The sequence below is a fragment of the Bufo bufo genome, chromosome 1 (assembly GCF_905171765.1).
Source record: "Bufo bufo chromosome 1, aBufBuf1.1, whole genome shotgun sequence".
NCBI lineage: Eukaryota > Metazoa > Chordata > Amphibia > Anura > Bufonidae > Bufo > Bufo bufo.
In genome coordinates this window covers 491,285,880-491,305,854 of record NC_053389.1, presented here as the reverse complement: position 1 = coordinate 491,305,854, position 19,975 = coordinate 491,285,880, and the positions used below count along the sequence as shown (strand labels likewise).

The window sequence follows — 19,975 nt, the reverse complement described above, 5'->3', positions numbered from 1 at the left end:
TAGGAAGAGCCAAGGTTCTCTGTTTGTTTTGTTGCAGTTACCTTATTCTGGAATTCCAATGTAGTTAGATCCAAATAGTGGCAAAAAGCAGTTATGGAAAACAGTGCAGAGTAGGTACCATGTCTTTGGATGCTGATGTCAATTCCTTTATATCATATGAGGGTTGTTCATTTTCCTATCTTATTCCAATTCTATCTTTCAATTTTATCCATGTTGTGTATGTGCTTGAATATTATTTTATATAATACAGCTGCAAAGTAGTAGTAAATATGAAAAGGCTGTGCGAAACCCAGTACCATGCATTGAATTATGGGTAAGTAGTCTATTGAGTGTTTAGTGCTGCAATTGTACTCTTAGATAAAACAGTCCTTGCACTAAATGGTCTATTTGAATGTTTGCAACCAAGATTTTACTGCCCTAATACTGAGACAGTGGAGCTCCATTTCTTCAAACAGCTTGTCAACTATGGTGTCGGTGTTGAACACCCGCTGATCAGATGTTGATGACCTATCCTGAGAATAGGTGCTCAACATTAAAAATCAATAAAGCCCCTTAACACTTGTTGGAGTACTATTATAGAGAGCTGAAGGGTGGAATAATAATTAAGTATAGACTACTTAAATTATAGTGAGAAAAAGATGATTATCAAGTAACATATACATAATGTACATACTAAGGGAAATGAGTCTTTAATACACAGTAATTGCCAGTAAAGTGCTACTTCCTAATATTTTATATAGAGTTTATCCAGTAATGAAATTATTAGTATACTAAGCATTTACGGTGTATGACAAATTCTCCTTGGAAGTTCACTCAGTGCACTGGATCCCTCATAAGGCTCTTAGGAAGGGGTTAGTAGTTTAGACAGTCAGTGGCTTATTTTTTTATTACAGAAAAGATGACAATTCAATAAATAATTCCACTTTAATGGCAAAGTAATAATTTAGACAGTTACACTGCGCACATCTGCAAAAAATAGATGCAAGCTGGTTTACAGGCTGGGAGAACAATCAACTTATAGAAAATACATCATTCAATTGATTTTGATTACACCAAAACGTATTGTAAGGGCTTTACAAAGACTACAAAACTTTTCAGATGAATTATTTCACTGCTTCTGTCTATTTACATGATATGTTACATAAAAAAATGTACAAAATATAAAATGTATACAGACAAATGTTTCACAAACATTTTCTTTCTTTGTTGTAAACGACATGTACTCACTGAGATGTATTGCAGGAAGTTCTATGCAAGGTTATGTCTGGTGTGCATGTCAGAGATGTCAGGAAAATATTTGCCGTCTTATCCAGGTGACATGAGCTAAGACAAGATATATGGAGCCTGTTGATATACAGTATATCTTGTCTTTGTATACATTAGGTCAGTTTAACGTTTCGTTTGCACATGCACAACAATAATTAAGATTGTACAATGGGCCAATAGCACCGTGTAGGAAAAGCTTGCCTTAGAAAAGAGCTGTATAGCCTGGCTCTTGAATAAGAATTACAGTAGATGACCAAAATGGTGGCCACGAGTATTGTGTAGCACCAGTTATGTTGAAGGTACGTAGCTTCTTTTGCATGTTTTCTACACAATGCCATAGCCCTTATATAATTATGTATTTTATTGTGCATTTCCAATTGTATCGTTAATCAGGTCTCATGCATCTGCTCTAGGTCTGTTATTTCCTTGTAATATATATTGGCTCCATAAGACGTTTTTTTAAAACATGCTGATGTAACACTGTATCTCCTGCATGGTTATAATAACCACAGGGCAAGCACACTGGGAAAAAAAAACAGTCTGAACAGTTGCATTCTGGATCTGTTTACAACATAGCTATTAATCCGTGAAACACACACCAACAAATTAAAGTACAAACTGGTTTTGTTTGCATGGTGCAAGGCTTTGTTATTGTCATGATATCTATATACATAGCCCACCCAAAACACTGTGCAAAACCAACCTAATTATATGAAAGTTTCTACACTGCCTCAGTCTTACTTGACATAGAGAACCCAACTTTAAACAGGAATAACTCAAACATGCCTAGAACTATAAGAGACAGGGGCAAAAAATCTACTTGTGCTCATGCTTCAACGGTTACCCCCAGCTCTGCTGGGAGTTCATTCAAATGTCTCCTTTACAAATACACAAAAAAATTGAAGTTTTCAAACTATCTGTTCTGCATTTGTGATGGCAGACATGTGCTATTGTTCACCTGTATTTCTGAGATTAAGACAACATCCAAATGTGCAGTCATTACTGGTTCTCATTTGTAAAAGAACACATGCTTAGGTTCCACACTAAATGATATTTTGAAGTTAATGGGGAGAGAAAACACTGTAGGACACATCAGCGGATGCTGAACTCTGACGGTAAGACTATTAAGATACATTTTTAAGGCAATGAGACAGCACCATATGACTTTTTATTCTTTTGCCTGTCTTTTCTTTGCTCACAATGCTCACATAAAAGCCTCTCTGGGGGAAGCCTTAGTAATTTGTATAAAAAAATGGATGTGGGCAGCAGGTGGTTACAAAAACACTGTGGTTGCGATGAGGACAATTTGAAGCAAGTGACTTAACGCCAGGGGAATTCAGAATTGTGAGCACGGCAGTTCAGATATACAATTGGCACTTATCCAGTATATCACAGTAGCTTTTCTTCTAGATGCACAAATACATTTTGTGCTTTTCTGAGGAGCATTATCTAGTTTGGAGGCAGTACACAACAATCTCACTAATGTAGTCATGTGACCGGCACAATGTCATACATCAGAGGTTTGAAGTGGATTAAAAACACTGCACAAGTGATACATAATGTCAAATAAAATAAAAACACACATTACACACAAACATCTGTGCTGTAAACCTTTCAAAAAAACTAAACCATTCCAGTTTGGCTAACAAATGTGCAATCTGCTTGTCTGCCCTTATATCTTGGGCCTTTTCCAGTTGACTAATTGAGATTCTCATCACTCCATTCATCTTCAAATACTGATGAAGCAAATCCAATCTATCCACTTCAATTATGTCACCTCACGCAATTTTCAGAGCCAAGTCACCTGCCTACCAGCACATTATCCTGGTATGTGTGTTGAGCTCCTTCTGCAATGCAAGTGATCTATTGGACCAAACTATTATCTATAATAATATACCCTCCAGAGGTGACTTCCTAGAGGGTCGATTCAACAGAAGGATCTAAACTTTCATTGTGGTGACTTGCACCATCGCTGTCACAGCTTTGTCCACTGGAGAAGTTGGCTGCTTCTTGAAGACGCATTAGCATACTCATCTGTTAATAAAAAAAAATAACATATTACTCTAAGCATGCCAGCAAGGTAGTATACATCATAAAACAGTTCTTTCATTAGGCAGTAACCCAAGGACACCAAGTCTACTTTTCTTAATCAATCAACACGTGTTAGATAAAACAGGAACAGAGGCATAGTCTGTCCTGGCTTGCTACAACAATCCATATTAGTTAAGAGATTATTCATCTATGAGAAGATGAGCAGCTCTTTCACTGTTCTTTATATTAATAAACTGGATGCAGCATGTTCATTAATTATGATTTATTAGACGTTTATGCCACCTAATACAACAAAAGACCAGATGAATGTGCATTCATTCTTAATCATTGCTAGTAGAAATGGAAGTTCAAAGGACATGGCTAATATGACTTGTATGGTTTTTAGGATAAGTATTTTTTGTTTGACGTATTATAGTGTGACAGCAGAGTATTAGGAAAGATTTACATAACGCAAACAATGTTCAACAAGGAAAAAGGAAAAAAGGGGCAAGCAACAAGGTTACACAAAATCCTGCTTCCTAATAAAAACATGAATTTACTTTTATTAAAAATTTACATCCCTACTCTTCAATCCATAAATAAAATATTGACTATAATGCTGAACTACTAAAGGCATTCCATGCCATTTCATGGGCAACATAATAGTTATGTATATAATAGTTATAGCCATGTGTCATTTATAATTGATTATGGCACTGCTTACATTATATGCATCTCTCTTAGTGATGGACGAACATCGGCTGGGACGATTCGCGAACGCGATCAAATGTACGCAAACCGCAAGTTTGCGGCGAGCCACATTCACTTTAATGGCAGGCGAACCTGAAAAACCTTCAGGTTATATTTGCAGTCACTAAATACTTACTAGAAGTGCACAAATCGTCCCAAAACATGGACAGTGACATACCAGAGGGGGATCAATGGTAAAAATGCCCACAAAAAATATGTATGTATTTTAATCAGGGGCCATTCTTATGCGTCTTAAAGGGAAACTCCAAAAAATGTGCCCTGCTGGAGCCTAGAAATTTTTTATTTTAGGTCCCAAACATTTGGCATTCACCGGACAAAAAACATCAAGTGATTATGTGGCTGGAGGTATATTAGACGGTAATTGGATATCAATTTTACTGCAGGCCAGTGGAGTACAGGCCCCAAACATTAGGCATTCACCAGACAGAAAACATCAAGTGATTATGTGGCTGGAGGTACATTAGGCGGTCTCTGTATAACAATTTTACTGTTGGCCAGTTAGATTACAGGCCCCAAAAATTATGCATTCACCGTACATAAAAGATCAAGTGATTATGTGGCTGGAGGTATATTAGACGCCGGTCAATGGATATCAATTTTACTGCAGGCTAGTGAACTACAGGCTCCAAAAATTATTCATTCACTGGACAGAAAACATCAAGTGATTATGTGGCTGGAGATATATTAGACGGTCATTGGATATCAATTTTACTGCAGGCCGGTACAAATACATATCAAAAAAATATGGTCAAAAGAACTAAAAATATAAAATTGGATTAAAAACATGGCTAACGAAATCACACATCTTAAATAAACCCCAAATGATAATAGGTGAAATTCGATAACACGTGGTCGTCGCAGGTCTTGAATTCCTCCGAGGCCCTAACAATTAGGCATTCACCGTACAGAAAAGATCAAGTGATTATGTGGCTGGAGGTATATAAGACGGTCAATGGATATCAATTTTACTGCAGGCCAGTGGACTACAGGCCCCAAAAATTATTCATTCGCCGTGCAGAAAAGAACAAGTGATTATGTGGCTGGAGGTATATTAGATAGTCAATAGATATAAATTTTACTGCAGGTCAGTGGACTACACGCCCCAAAAATTATTCACCGGACAGAAAACATCAAGTGATTATGTGGCTGGAGCTATATTATACGGTCGTTAGATATCAATTTTACTGCGGGCCAGTGGAGTACAGGCCCCAAACATTAGGCATTCACCGGACAAAAAACCTTCCGTGATTATGTGGCTTGAGGTACATTAAGCGGTCACCGTATAACAATTTTACTGTTGGCCAGTTACATTAAAGGCCCCAAAAATTATGCATTCAAGGTACAGAAAAGATCAAGTCATTATGTGGCTGGACGTACATTAGGTGGTCTCCGTATACCAATTTTACTGTTGGCCAGTTAGATTACAGGCCCCAAAAATTATGCATTCCCCGTACAGAAAAGATCAAGTCATTATGTGGCTGGAGGTATATTAGCCAGTCATTAAATATCAATTTTACTGCAGGGCAGTACAAACACATGTCAAATACATATGTTTAATAGAACTAAAAATATAAAATTGGATTAAAAATATGGCTAATGAAATCCACCCTCTTGAAAAAAAAACAAATGGTAATAGGTGAAATTCAATTAAACGTGGTCATCACAGGTGTTGAATTCCTCTGAAATCCATGGCTCTTTCATTTTTAGAGATGTCGCGAACATAAAATTTTCCGTTCGCGAACGGCGAACGCGAATTTACGCAAATGTTCACGAACGGGCGAACCGCCATAGACTTCAATAGACAGGCGAATTTTAAAACCCACAGGGACTCTTTCTGGCCACAATAGTGATGGAAAAGTTGTTTCAAGGGGACTAACACCTGGACTGTGGCATGCCGGAGGGGGATCCATGGCAAAACTCCCATGGAAAATTACGTAGTTGACGCAGAGTGTGGTAAGTTGAATTCGCAATGCGATTAATATAACCTTCATTAATCGCATTGCGAATTCAACTTAGAGCTAAGTTCCTAATGGTTGTATTGCTAGAATTGACGAATATAACAAATATAGCACTATATTCTCAATCTTCGTTATATTCTAGCAATACAACCATTAGGAACCCAGCTCTAAGTTGAATTCGCAATGCGATTAATATAACCTGTATTAATCGCATTGCGATTACAACTTAGATCTGAGTTCCTAATGGTTGTATTGCTAGAATTGACGAATATAACGAATATAGCACTATATTCTCAATCTTCGTTATATTCTAGCAATACAACCATTAGGAACCCAGCTCTAAGTTGAATTCGCAATGCGATTAATATAACCTGTATTAATCGCATTGCGATTAATATAACCTGTATTAATCCCATTGCGATTACAACTTAGTCAAATTTGTGACACTGCAGCTTCAAAATGAATCTAAGATGGATGCTGTCCTTGCTTTTTGATAGGAGGTGGGAGGGTCTGGGAGGGAGGGTATGCTGATTGGCTAGAATGTGTCTGCTGACTGTGAGGTACAGGGTCAAAGTTTGCTCAATGATGATGTATAGGGGGCGGACCGAACATCGCATATGTTCGCCCGCCGCGGCGAAAGCGAACAAGCTATGTTCGCCGGGAACTGTTCGCCGGCGAATAGTTTGGGACATCTCTATTCATTTTTAGAATTGTGAGGTAGTCCAGACTGTCGTGAGCTAGGCGAGTGCGCTTATCGGTCACGATCCCTCCTGCTGCGCTGAACCTCCTTTTGGACAGGATACTCGATGAGGGGCAAGCCAAGAGTTCCATGGCAAATTGTGCCAGGTCTGGCCACAGGTCAAGCCTGCACACCCAGTAGTCAAGGGGTTCCTCGCATCTCAGAGCGTCTACATCTGCCGTTAACACGATGTAGTCGGACACCTGTCGGTCTAGGCGTTCCCTGAGGCTGGATCCGGAGAGCGGCTGTCGAGGGGTTGGATGCAAGAATGATCTCATATCCGAAGTGACCAACACATCTTCAAACCGCCCCTTATGCATGGCAATGTCTCACCTGGCACGTTGAATAGGTTCTGGGGAGCTGGTGGGGGCAGCAGAAGAGGCGGTAGCAGTGGAAAAGGAGAATCAGCCGAGGAGTAGGAGGAGGAGAAGAGGTAGGCCTGCATGCATTTTGTGGCGGTAACACCAAATCCACATGGGTGCCACAGGTTGCATGCATGACAGCCGTCAGAAGGTTCACCCAGTGGGCAGTAAAAGTTATTTAACTTCCCTGCCCATGTTTGCTAGACCACATGTCTGTGGTCAGATGTATCTTGCCACCGACACTATGTGCCAGAGTTACATTCACTTGCCGCTGAACATGGCCATATAAGCCTGGGATGCCCTTCTGGGAAAAATATTTTTTTCCGGGGACCTTTCATTGTGGTGTGCCAATGGCCATAAATTTTCTAAAAGCCTCCGAGTCCACCAGTTTATATGGCAGTAGTTGGCAGGCTACCAGTTCCGACAAGCCGGCTGTCAGCCGTTGGGCAAGAGGGTTATCCGGCATCATCAACTTTTTACGTTCGAACATTTGAGCCACGGAGGCCTGCCTTTTGCCAGATGAACGCGACAATGGCATGGTGGAAGGTGGAGTGGAGGACAAATGGGAGGAGAGAGGAGAAGAGGCAGGACGTGGAGCGCCGGGAGTGTGGCTTTGTGGGTTCTCACGGTGTTGCTTCCATTAGGCTCGGTGATGGGAGGCCAGGTGTCTTCTTTAGAGATGGCCTTGCGGTTCACCCGGCGGTCGTTTCGCGGCGAACTTTGCGTGCTCGCGATTCGCCGACCATGCAAACATATGGAGATATTCACGCCCGCCATATTTTTTTACATTGTGAAGAACTTTGACCAGGTGGTACAGGACAGCCAATTGAGACATTTCAGCACATGGACATACCCCCTACCTTATAAATAAACCTGATCTGGCCGCCATTTTACATTCAGTGTTTTGCCAGTGTAGGGAGAGCTTGCTGTGTGGAGCAGGGACAGGCTGTTAGGGACACCAAAAGCTAGCTAATAGGGCCACAAAAGTCTTTTTAAAGGACTGGTATAGGTGTGCTATCGATAGGTGTGATACACAGAGGGGTGCGATATACTTATAATATACTTTTATAATGAGTCAAAAACACATAGATCTATATAATGATCACCTGGAAGTCAGGGGCCTAGGAGCTTACTAGGGCCATTTTTATATAGGGTAAGGTTCCGGACGGGGTTCACTCTTATCAGGAAGGGTGGTCTGTGGTTAGGCTATCAGGGCCAGAATAGCACCCCCCTGTAGGGCAATATCAGGGACAGTTCTTTGCCCATCCTTCCTTCAATACCACATTATCATCTAGCCCAGGGATAGATGTTTTTGCTTTCCCTCCGGGATTCATGGATTGTCACTGGAACCCCACAGATTGTGGTAGGACATGTGGTTTCTCATTTGGTGCCGCTGAGCACCTGATTTAGTGCCGCCGAGCACTTGTTATTGCCTATCACATCTATGCATTTTGCTTAACTTTAATAATTACATTTATTTTCATTTTGAGGGATATCTTTTCCATTCACACGTCTGCAAAATGGGTCCACATCTGTTCCGCAATTTTGTGGAACGGGTGCAGACCCATTCATTTTCAATGGGGCCGGAATGTGCTGTCTGAATCCGCATTTGCGGATCCGCACTTCCGCATCCGTGCTTCCGTTTCCGCAAAAAAATAGAACATGTCCTATTCTTGTCCGCAATTGCAGGCAAGATTAGGCATTTTCTATTATAGTGCTGGTGATGTGCGGTCCGCAAATTTCAGAATGCACATTGCCGGTGTCCGAGTTTTGCGGATTCGCAAAACACTTACGGACGTGTGAATGGACCTTCATAGTAACATTATTAAAGGTTACGTTTTATCTTTATGTATATTCTAATGGATTGCCTTCCTTGTACAATGTTATAATATACTTTCGTCGTTAGAAAGTATATTATAGTGCATTTGTATTGTGCGGCAGTTGTGAGCGGTTCTGCTGCGATACTGCAAGAATATAGAGGGACAAGCGTTATTGGAACAAATAATTTCTACTGGTGTGATATACCAGTCGTCTCCCAAAAAAACTAATTGAAGGATACCAATATACTTTCGTTATAGTGCATTTGGGTACTGTATAGTGCATTTGCGCATGTGCGTACGCAAAAATTATATTGCCAATATTTCGCATTGAAAGAAATTATGAATGGAGATCGCAAATTCGATTAATACATCTGGTATATCACTGTCCATGTTGTGGGACTATTTGTGCACTTCTAGTAATTATTTCTTGGTTGCAAATATGAGCTGAAGGTTTTTCAGGTTTGCCTGCCATTAAAATGAATGGGACCCGCAGCGAACTTGCGATCCCGGCAGATGTTCTTCTATCACTAGTCTTCTGACAGCACAGGCTGCAGATAGCAACACTATTGTCAGCAGCGGACACGTTAAAAAAAGCCCACCATGCGGAGGCATGTGCCAGCGTCCTGGGAGCGCCAGATGTGACCGTGCATGGTAGATGGCTCGCTCCAGATACATTTGTAGTCTGCTTTTTGCCTCCTGTGCGTTGCGAGTTCTGCCTGCTTCTCCTACTTCTACCCCCTACCTGCTGCTCTGTCTCTCCCACTGAACTCCCCTCATCTTCCTCTCTTGTGCGCACCCATGTGACATCCATCAACAGATCATCATCGTCACATTCACTAGCACTGACATTACAGATCTCAGAGTAGGCAGCAACAGCGGGGACTACCCTCCTTGGGCTGATCTGGGTACTGTCGTCAGACCGCTGGATGACGGCCGTTGCTACCTCCTCTTCCTCATCCGATGCCAAGAATGGCTGCGCATTGGTAAGGTCTGGGAATGGATGAAAAAATAATTCCTCTGACTCGAGTGAAGGGGCTATGGGGGTGGTGCTGGTGGTGTTTTTGGGGTGCACACAGCAGAGAGTGAGGAGGGTGCAGATACAGAGGATGAGGAGGGTGCAGAAGCGGAAGGCTGAGTGAGCCACTCAACCAACTCTGCTACGTCCATTGACGTAATCGCACGCACCTTCTCCAACTTCCCACTTAGGCTCCGGCCTGGTGCACCTGCTCGACCCCTACCACCTGCCTCTTCCTCTTCCTGTCATTTTCAAAATGACCCTGTGACAAAGTCCCTATAGAAGAGTAGTATTTGTGGAAGCAGGTATATAGAACCCCTTAATGATTTTTTGCTGGAAACAGGTAAATCAAACCCCTTAATCAGTTTTTTTGGGGGCAACAGGTATATCACACCAGTTGCAATTAGTTGTTCCAATATCGTTTGTCCCTCTGTATAGCTGTGGTATCGCAGCAGAACCACACACAACTGCTGCACAATACAAATGCACTATATGGAAAGTATATTATAGGTATATCATACCCCTGCCTCAATCAGATTTCTTGGGGGCAACTGGTATATCACACCGGTTGAAATTAGTTGTTCCAATAGCATTTGTCCCTCTGTATAGCTGCAGTATCACGTCAGAAACGCACACAACTGCTTCACAATACAAATGCACTATAACATACTTTCTATGTTAGAAAGTATATTATAAGTATATCACACCCCTCAGTATGTCACACCTATCGATAGCACACCTATACCAGTGCTTAAAAGGACTTTTGTGGCCCTATTAGCTAGCGTTTGCTGTCCCTAACAGTCTGTTCCTGCTCCACAAAGCAACCTCTCCCTACACTGGCAAAAGACTGAATGTAAAATGGGGGCCAGATCGGGTTTATTTATACGGTAGGGGTATGTCGTTGTGCTGAAATGTCTCAATTTGCTGTCCTGTCCCACCTTATTGATGTGTCATGGGTCAAAGTTCTGCACAATGCAAAAGAATATGGCGCCTACGGACATCACCATATGTTCGCCTGTTCGGCGAACCGCGAACGAGCAAAGTTTGCCGCAAAACGACCGCCAGGCCATCTCTAATCTCTCTCCCAGAACAAGGGGTTTTGACATTTTTATGGTGAGTGGGGTACTGTAAATGTATGAGGGCATTTGTGGTTTACAGGACAATGTTGATGACCTCAGTGGCTGGTACTGTATGCATGGAAAACTATGGCTGCAATGTTTGTCGAGGCATTATACAGAGGGATCACTGGTTGGCACTGTAATACACAGGGTGTTCCACATTTAATACATATATATATATATACACACAGGGTGTTCCACATTTAATACATATATATATATATATATATATATATATATATATATAAAAAAATAAAGAAATTCCGCAGCACATCCAGGTAGTAGAGAAATAAAAAAGGCTTTATTCACCAGGCATGCCTGGTGAATAAAGCCTTTTTTATTTCTCTACTACCTGGATGTGCTGCGGAATTTCTTTATTTTTATACTTTGGAGGTGGATCGCCTCCTCAGCCGCTGGCACTCTGACTGCACCTTACAGACAGTGGTGCTGCCCACATTCTTTTATATACATATATATATATATATATATATATATATATATACACACACACACACACAGTGGATATAAAGTCTACACAAAAAATTAGACAAAGGTAAATCATTTCAGAACTTTTTCCACCTTTAATGTGACCTATAAACTGTACCACTCAATTGAAAAACAAACTGAAATCTTTTAGGTGGAGGGAAGAAAACAAAAAAAACTAAAATAATGTGGTTGCATAAATGTGCACACCCTCTTATTACTGGGCATGTAGCTGTGGTCAGAATTAAGCAATCACATTCAAAATCATGTTAAATAGGAGTCAGCATACACCTGCCATCATTTAAAGTGCCTCTGATTAACCCCAAGTAAAGTTCAACTGCTGTAGTTGGTCTTTCCTGAAATGTTCTTAGTCGCATCCCACAGCTAAAGCCATGGTCCACAGAGAGCTTCCAAAGCATCAGAGGGATCTAATTGTTAAAAGGTATCAGTCAGGAGAAGGGTACAAAAGAATTTCCAAGGCATTAGATATACCGTGGAACACAGTGAAGACAGTCATCATGACATTACCAAGAACTGGACGTCCCTCCAAAATTGATGAAAAGACGAGAAGAAAACTGGTCTGGAAGGCTACCAAGAGGCTTACAGCAACATTAAAGGAGCTGCAGGAATATCTGGCAAGTACTGGCTGTGTGGTACATGTGACAACAATCTCCCGTATTCTTCATATGTCTGGGCTATGGGGTAGAGTGGCAAGACGAAAGTCTTTTCTTACGAAGAAAAACATCCAAGCCAGGCTACATTTTGCAAAAACACTTCTGAAGTCTCCCAAAAGCATGTGGGAAAAGGTGTTATGGTCTGATGAAACCAAGGTTGAACTTTTTGGCCATAATTCCAAAATATATGTTTTGCGCAAAAACAACACTGCACATCACCAAAAGAACACCCTACCCACAGTGAAGCATGGTGGTGGTAGCATCATGCTTTGGGGCTTTTATTCAGCTGGAACTGGGGCCTTAGTTAAGCTAGAGGGAATTATGAACAGTTCCAAATACCAGTCAATATTGGCACAAAACTTTCAGGCTTCTGCTAGAAAGCTGAACATGAAGAGGAACTTCATCTTTCAGCATGACAACGACCCAAAGCATACATCCAAATCAACAAAGGAATGGCTTCACCAGAAGAAGATTAAAGTTTTGGAATGGCCCAGCCAGAGCCCAGACCTGAATCCGATTGAAAATCTGTGTGGTGATCTGAAGAGGGCTGTGCACAGGAGATGCCCTCGCAATCTGACAGATTTGGAGTGTTTTTGCAAAGAAGAGTGGGCAAATCAAGTCAAAATGTGCCATGCTGATAGACTCATACCCAAAAAGACTGAATGCTGTAATAAAATCAAAAGGTGCTTCAACAAAGTATTAGTTTAAGGGTGTACACACTTATGCAACCATATTATTTTATTTTTACATTTTTTCTTCCCTCTACCTAAAAGATTTCATTTTGTTTTTTAATTGAGTTGTACAGTTTATAGGTGGAAAAAGTTCACATTAAAGGTGGAAAAAGTTCTGAAATGATTTATCTTTGTCTCATTTTTTTACATCACAGAAACCTGACATTTTAACAGGGGTGTGTAGACTTTTTATATCCACTGTATATATATATATATATATATATATATGAAAAAAACACCACCATCCAATAAGGAAAAAAGGAGGGTGCAAGGCCCAAGTATGGCAATAGGTGCTTACCCACTTGTATAAGACCCCATTGTATCTGGCACAGATTCGGTTTTTGGACACATAGCAATTTTCCTGGATAAGGTATTACGTGACTTCTCTACAGGAGGTCAGTCCTACATCAGGGATACGTCTGATTTTTTTTTACTAAATTGAGTAAGGTTAACTTGGATGGGTTTGAATCAGTCACTTTGGTTTCCTTTGATGTCACATCCCTATATACCTCCATTGACCATCAGAAAGGTATTGAGGCTGTTAAAAGCATTTTGGATTTATCATCTATGACATCTGAAACTTGTTCCTTTATTGTTTCACTACTTAGGATAGTTCTGGAACATAATTACTTCCTTTTCCAGGACACGTATTATGTCCAGAAACGCGGCGTGGCGATGGGGTCCAATGTGGCCCCCACGTACGCCAATATATTTATGCGCCGGTTTGAGGAGGATGTCATCTATGGCTCCCACTATGCCCAGCATATTATGGGCTGGTGGTGATACATAGACGACATCTTCCTCATCTGGACAGGGTCAGAACAACAATTGTTTAATTTTCACCGGTATCTCAATAGTATTGATGGTGATTTACAATTCACTATCACCTATTCTGATACCGCTGTGCAATTTTTGGACACTAATGTTTTATTCTCCAATGGGGCTCTTATTACACAACTTTATACCAAACCAACTGATAGAAATACGATGTTGAGATATGAGAGTTGTCATCCTCGGAGTATGGTAAAACATTTATCATACTCACAATTCCTGAGGGCAAAAAGGATTGTAACTGAAATGACCTTGGACAGGACAATAGATGGTATGGTTATCAAATTTAGGCAGCGAGGTTACCCCAGCAAATTGCTTGCTGAACAAAAACACAAAGTTCTGGCAATGGATAGGGATTCCATACTTCGAGGGGCTAGAGATAAGAGTACTCAAAGGAGAATCACATTTGTGTCCACTTATTCTGAGTTTAGCGGCAAAATTAATAAAATTCTGAAGAGGCATTGGCCTATATTAGGCAGTTGTTTGAAAGAGGTGCCTGAATTTAGGGTATTACCTTTGTTTTCATATCGGAGATGTAAAAATATTAGAGATCAGTTAGTGAGAGCGGATGTGGGCCTCAAAACAACCATCAGGCAGACGACGTTGGCACCATCGGGCACTGGGTGTTTTCCATGCTTACATTGTGTCAATTGTCGCTATGTCTGTAGATCTAAGGCATTTACACATCCCAATACGGGCTGCACATATCCTATCAAGTTCCATCTAACGTGCGATTCATCTTTTGTAGTATACATATTGTCCTGTCCTTGCAGGTTGCTCTATGTAGGCGAAACATCTACAGATTTAAAGACCAGGCTTAATAATCATCACTACACGATTAGAAGAGGTCATACAGATTTACCGGTCCCCAGACATTTAGTGTCAGAATCCTCCTGAAGAAGCATTAGCGAAACGTACGTCGAGGAGTACGCCAGATAGAGAGAGCCCACACGCACGCCACTGGATATCGGGTAGGTGAGCAATTCAGATCGGTCCGATACATTCATTTTTGATCACTTATGAGAAACTTTATTGTTTGGATGGGTATGATCAGAATATATGGATGTCACTCATGCCCGTTATGCACTTATGCCTAATCCGCCTCACAGTGGAGATAGTTGTGCTATTATGGCTAGATACAGCTTTGAATAATATATGCTGATCTAGACCCTGCACCCACAACATCCTCAATGTGATTGCAGAAATTGAATTAATCTAGATCTGCCAGCGGTGGATGTATTGTGGACTGCCTCTTGAGGCACGCTGTATGGTCTCTACATTTATGTTTGTATGTTGTTTTATGTCATAATAAAATTTAACTTTATTAGGTAATACGTTGTACCGATTCTCTTTGTTGATATAAACAAAGGATCTCAGATGTTGGATTATAGATCAGTTTCAAATGCCATGGAGGGGTGGAGACCGTGTATCTCTACTTAAAAAAAGGGAGTTATATTGGATCCAGACTTTAAATAGCCTTCATCCTAATGGATTGAACATAGAATATAGATATGGGGGTATAGTATGAGTATGGGCTGGTTTGCCCTCGGTTATCCTTATTGTACGTGAAAATTAAAATAATAAAAAATATAAAATGTAAAATAAAGAAAAGAAAAATATATATTTTTGTATTGTAGGAATAATAAGGTATATTATCTATGTCTATTATTCATACTTATTTATTTTGGTTTTTTAGACACTTTCGCACATCTGGGAGAAGGTATTTTGGATAAACAATGTGCCTGTACGTTGGATGAAGAGCCCCCAATAAAGTATAATCCTGCCACAACATCTCATTTTTTTATTTTATTTTTAGGTTCCTTTTGCGTGTCCCGCCTGCATTGCATGGGGGAAGATTCCTCCTTGTCTTGATAAGAAATTGTTTTGTACAGTATAAGTGATGAAGTTACCAGTATGGTATTTCCTTTAGAGTTTCACACATCCAATGACCAATCATGTCACAGCCGATAGAGGAGAACCCTCTTAGTCACGAGTTGGGGCAGGTTAGGGACCCTTAATGTGGCTGACACTGACGTGTTGGCACCATTGGGGCGCCGATTGGGCCTGGGTCATCCATCTTGGAAGAGATGGTCGCTCGCCTAACCTGCCTGTCAGTGGAATTCATCCACAGTGACTTTTCTGATAAGGCATCGTACGATTGTGATAATTTTTTGGTTGCTGTGATGAGTGTAAAAAGAAGTCTGGCAATGTTCCCTTCTTCAATATGGCGGTGTTTACAAGGGTGTCGGTGTTGCGCATGCGCCGCCGGCTCCAGCCGTCGGCTAATGGGCAATGAATGTGATCCTGCGGCTCACGCGTGTCTCCGTTCGGCCCGATTCTGATGACGTAATGCAGCCGGAACATGCGCAGAGGTAACCTGCAGACGCGCCGATCGGCGCTATGGTATGTGTGGGCCTCATCGATCATCCAGGTAGTAACTTGTTTCCTCCTCCCACTTCTGATCACATTGATTAAAGTGTATGCACTGATTGCACATAGATGCGATACAGATGGATTTAATTATGCACATTTAATGGTATTGTATGTAATGCATTATACAATGTATTTGATTTACAACATGCACTTTGTCACTTTACCCTTCAGGGATGATAATTGATTTTTTATGTATTTTGATACATTTTGTACTTGTATTTTTACACCTTTATATGTTTGCTGTTCATTTTGTACCAATGCTTGAGAAAGGCTCATGTATGAGCCGAAACGTCGCTCTGTGCCACTTGATGGGTGAATAAAACACATTGACTCATTGAAAAGTCCTCTGGAGTGCAGTCCAATTTCTGTTATATATATATATATATATATATATATATATACACCGTTATATAGAGTTACATTTTATTCTAGTCTATGGATAATTCTAGAAAGAAGTCACTCCTGTTACCAAATATGTGACTTTTATCTTATTGAAGGAGTTTATAATATGATACTCTATATTCAGTGGGGTTTATGTATGAACACCATAGTGAGAAAGAATAGTTGCCTCCAGAAACTAAATTCCAGCTGTCAGTTTTCTAGGACACCGGTTGTTATAAATGAGCTCCAGTAAGCCCTGCCCTACTTTTTCATTGTATATACATTGCATGATATTTTAAGTCCTCAATTATATGATGAATTCCTAATGTATGTTTACATAATATATAATCAGAGCTCAGTTGGTCTTTAAATTATTATTATTTGAAATTTACTGCCAAACAACTAAATGTACTGTAAATGATAACATGCTTCCTTCAGAAGCCACTAGAGGGAGCTTGTGAGCTTTACTGCAGATTGTCTTATTACTGCACCCTTCTATTGGTGGATCAGGCTGCCAGCACATTATCTTTAAAAATGACAGTACTTCTATTAAACGGAATAAAGACTCTGTAACAGAAAACAAAGCTATCGTCAGCAGCATAAATTTAAAATCTAAAAATCAAAATACCTTTATCTCTTAAAATGTAAATTGAAATTGTTCTTTATCAGGAAAATCCAATAAAAATGGTATTCCGATAAAGTATACTCAGATAACAGTAGACAACATTTTAGGAAACTGTAGGCAACATTCTAAGAAAATGATCATTCAAATATACAGCATAGCAATTATTTCAGGCTGTGTTTACATCACATTTGGGCAATACATAGGACATTATTTGGGGAGTATTCACCAACTTGCACTTCAGCGGCATAAACCGTTCATTAGTAAAAGAAAAAAAAGTATATACCGTTGTGGTATTTTTTGTGGTAGCAGCATACTACATTTTCTTATACAGTAAAAAAAAAGGTATACCTCCACAACAGAGGCCAAAAAAACACAATATTAAGTACATGGAAGCATTCATGTAGACATAACCTGCGGGAACCTGTTTTTGTTTTTTCTCCAACATGATGTGAACAGATACAAGCAGTGCCAAAGGGATGTGAACACTCTATAGAGCCTTGTCATTCTTGAAATCAGTGGTGGTCCAAGATCAAAGAATTTCCCAATCTGATCTTCCACCATGTATCTAGAACATACTGTATCACACAGTCATTTTGACTGGATTTCTGTTTGAACAGTCCAGATTATAATGAACCAGATGCTAATGCCCAATACTCGATATTTATAGACCTACATTGTCCCTTATTGTGAGTATCTGAAAACATATCTCTTCACATTTACAGTCGTGGCCAAAAGTTTTGAGAATTACATAAATATTGGAAATTGGAAAAGTTGCTGCTTAAGTTTTTATAATAGCAATTTGCATATACTCCAGAATGTTATGAAGAGTGATCAGATGAATTGCATAGTCCTTCTTTGCCATGAAAATTTACTTAATCCCCAAAAAAACTTTCCACTGCATTTCATTGCTGTCATTAAAGGACCTGCTGAGATCATTTCAGTAATCGTCTTGTTAACTCAGGTGAGAATGTTGACGAGCACAAGGCTAGAGATCATTAGGTCAGGCTGATTGGGTTAAAATGGCAGACTTGACATGTTAAAAGGAGGGTGATGCTTGAAATCATTGTTCTTCCATGGTGACCTGCAAAGAAACGTGTGCAGCCATCATTGCGTTGCATAAAAATGGCTTCACAGGCAAGGATATTGTGGCTACTAAGATTGCACCTCAATCAACAATTTATAGGATCATCAAGAACTTCAAGGAAAGAGGTTCAATTCTTGTTAAGAAGGCTTCATGGCGTCCAAGAAAGTCCAGCAAGCGCCCGGATCGTCTCCTAAAGAGGATTCAGCTGCGGGATCGGAGTGCCACCAGTGCAGAGCTTGCTCAGGAATGGCAGCAGGCAGGTGTGAGCGCATCTGCACGCACAGTGAGGCGAAGACTTTTGGAAGATGGCCTGGTGTCAAGAAGGGCAGCAAAGAACCCACTTCTCTCCAAAAAAAACATCAGGGACAGATTGATCTTCTGCAGAAATTTTGGTGAATGGACTGCTGAGGACTGGGGAAAAGTCATATTCTCCGATGAAGCCTCTTTCCGATTGTTTGGGGCATCTGGAAAAAGGCTTGTCCGGAGAAGAAAAGGTGAGCGCTACCATCAGTCCTGTGTCATGCCAACAGTAAAGCATCCTGAGACCATTCATGTGTGGGGTTGCTTTTCATCCAAGGGAGTGGGCTCACTCACAATTTTGCCCAAAAACACAGCCATGAATAAAGAATGGTACCAAAACACCCTCCAACAGCAACTTCTTCCAACAATCCAACAACAGTTTAGTGAAGAACAATGCATTTTCCAGCACGATGGAGCACCGTGCCATAAGGCAAAAGTGATAACTAAGTGGCTCGGGGACCAAAACGTTGACATTTTGGGTCCATGGCCTGGAAACTCCCCAGATCTTAATCCCATTGAGAACTTGTGGTCAATCCTCAAGAGGCGGGTGGACAAACAAAAACCCACTAATTCTGACAAACTCCATGAAGTGATTATGAAAGAATGGGTTGCTATCAGTCAGGAATTGGTCCAGAAGTTGATTGAGAGCATGCCCAGTCGAATTGCAGAGGTCCTGAAAAAGAAGGGCCAATACTGCAAATACTGACTCTTTGCATAAATGTCATGTAATTGTCAATAAAAGCCTTTGAAACGTATGAAGTGCGTGTAATTATATTTCACTACATCACAGAAACAACTGAAACAAAGATCTAAAAGCAGTTTAGCAGCAAACTTTGTGAAAACTAATATTTGTGTCATTCTCAAAACTTTTGGCCACGACTGTACACAGATCTGGGATTTCACTTTAACGTTCCATAGAATAAAGAATGTTTAATATTTTGTATTCTTTTTTTTTTGTTTCGAGAACATAGAGCACGATGCCAAGTATATATGGAGCTGTTCTTTGCGCGAGCAGCTGTAAGGTGTTACCCGTACATCGGACCTATAACCAACACTGGATATGGCATACAGTATAGTCATAAAAATAAATTTTCAATCATGTCTCCATGCAGTGCAGAAATTGTAGATCAATGCAACATAGGATGAGTCACGGGGAAAGAAATTGATTTTAGCTTAAACTATGTATCTTTCCATGTTCTTATGTTTCAAGTGTGAATGATTAAATGTTATTATTAGGTGAGAGAAGGATGTCATGGAGGACTTGTCAATGTCATTCAGCCATGTAAAGTATTATACCTTATGGAAGCTGTCATAAACCTATATACGAATGTTTCATTCCAGTACACAGTGCGT

At 40.4% G+C, this 19,975-nt stretch overlaps 1 protein-coding gene across 13 annotated transcripts in view; it reads right to left on the bottom strand.

The window, feature by feature from the left end:
• Nucleotides 1-925: 925 nt before the first annotated feature.
• Nucleotides 926-19,975, bottom strand: part of NAV3 (neuron navigator 3) — a 549,543-nt gene continuing 530,493 nt past the window's right edge. For all 13 annotated transcript variants that reach the window (XM_040410312.1, XM_040410320.1, XM_040410268.1 and 10 more), the window contains one exon: nt 926-3,300. In XM_040410312.1, the coding sequence (XP_040266246.1) occupies nt 3,181-3,300 (120 nt within the window). In that variant the 3' untranslated portion in view covers nt 926-3,180. The remainder of the gene's footprint in view (nt 3,301-19,975) is intronic.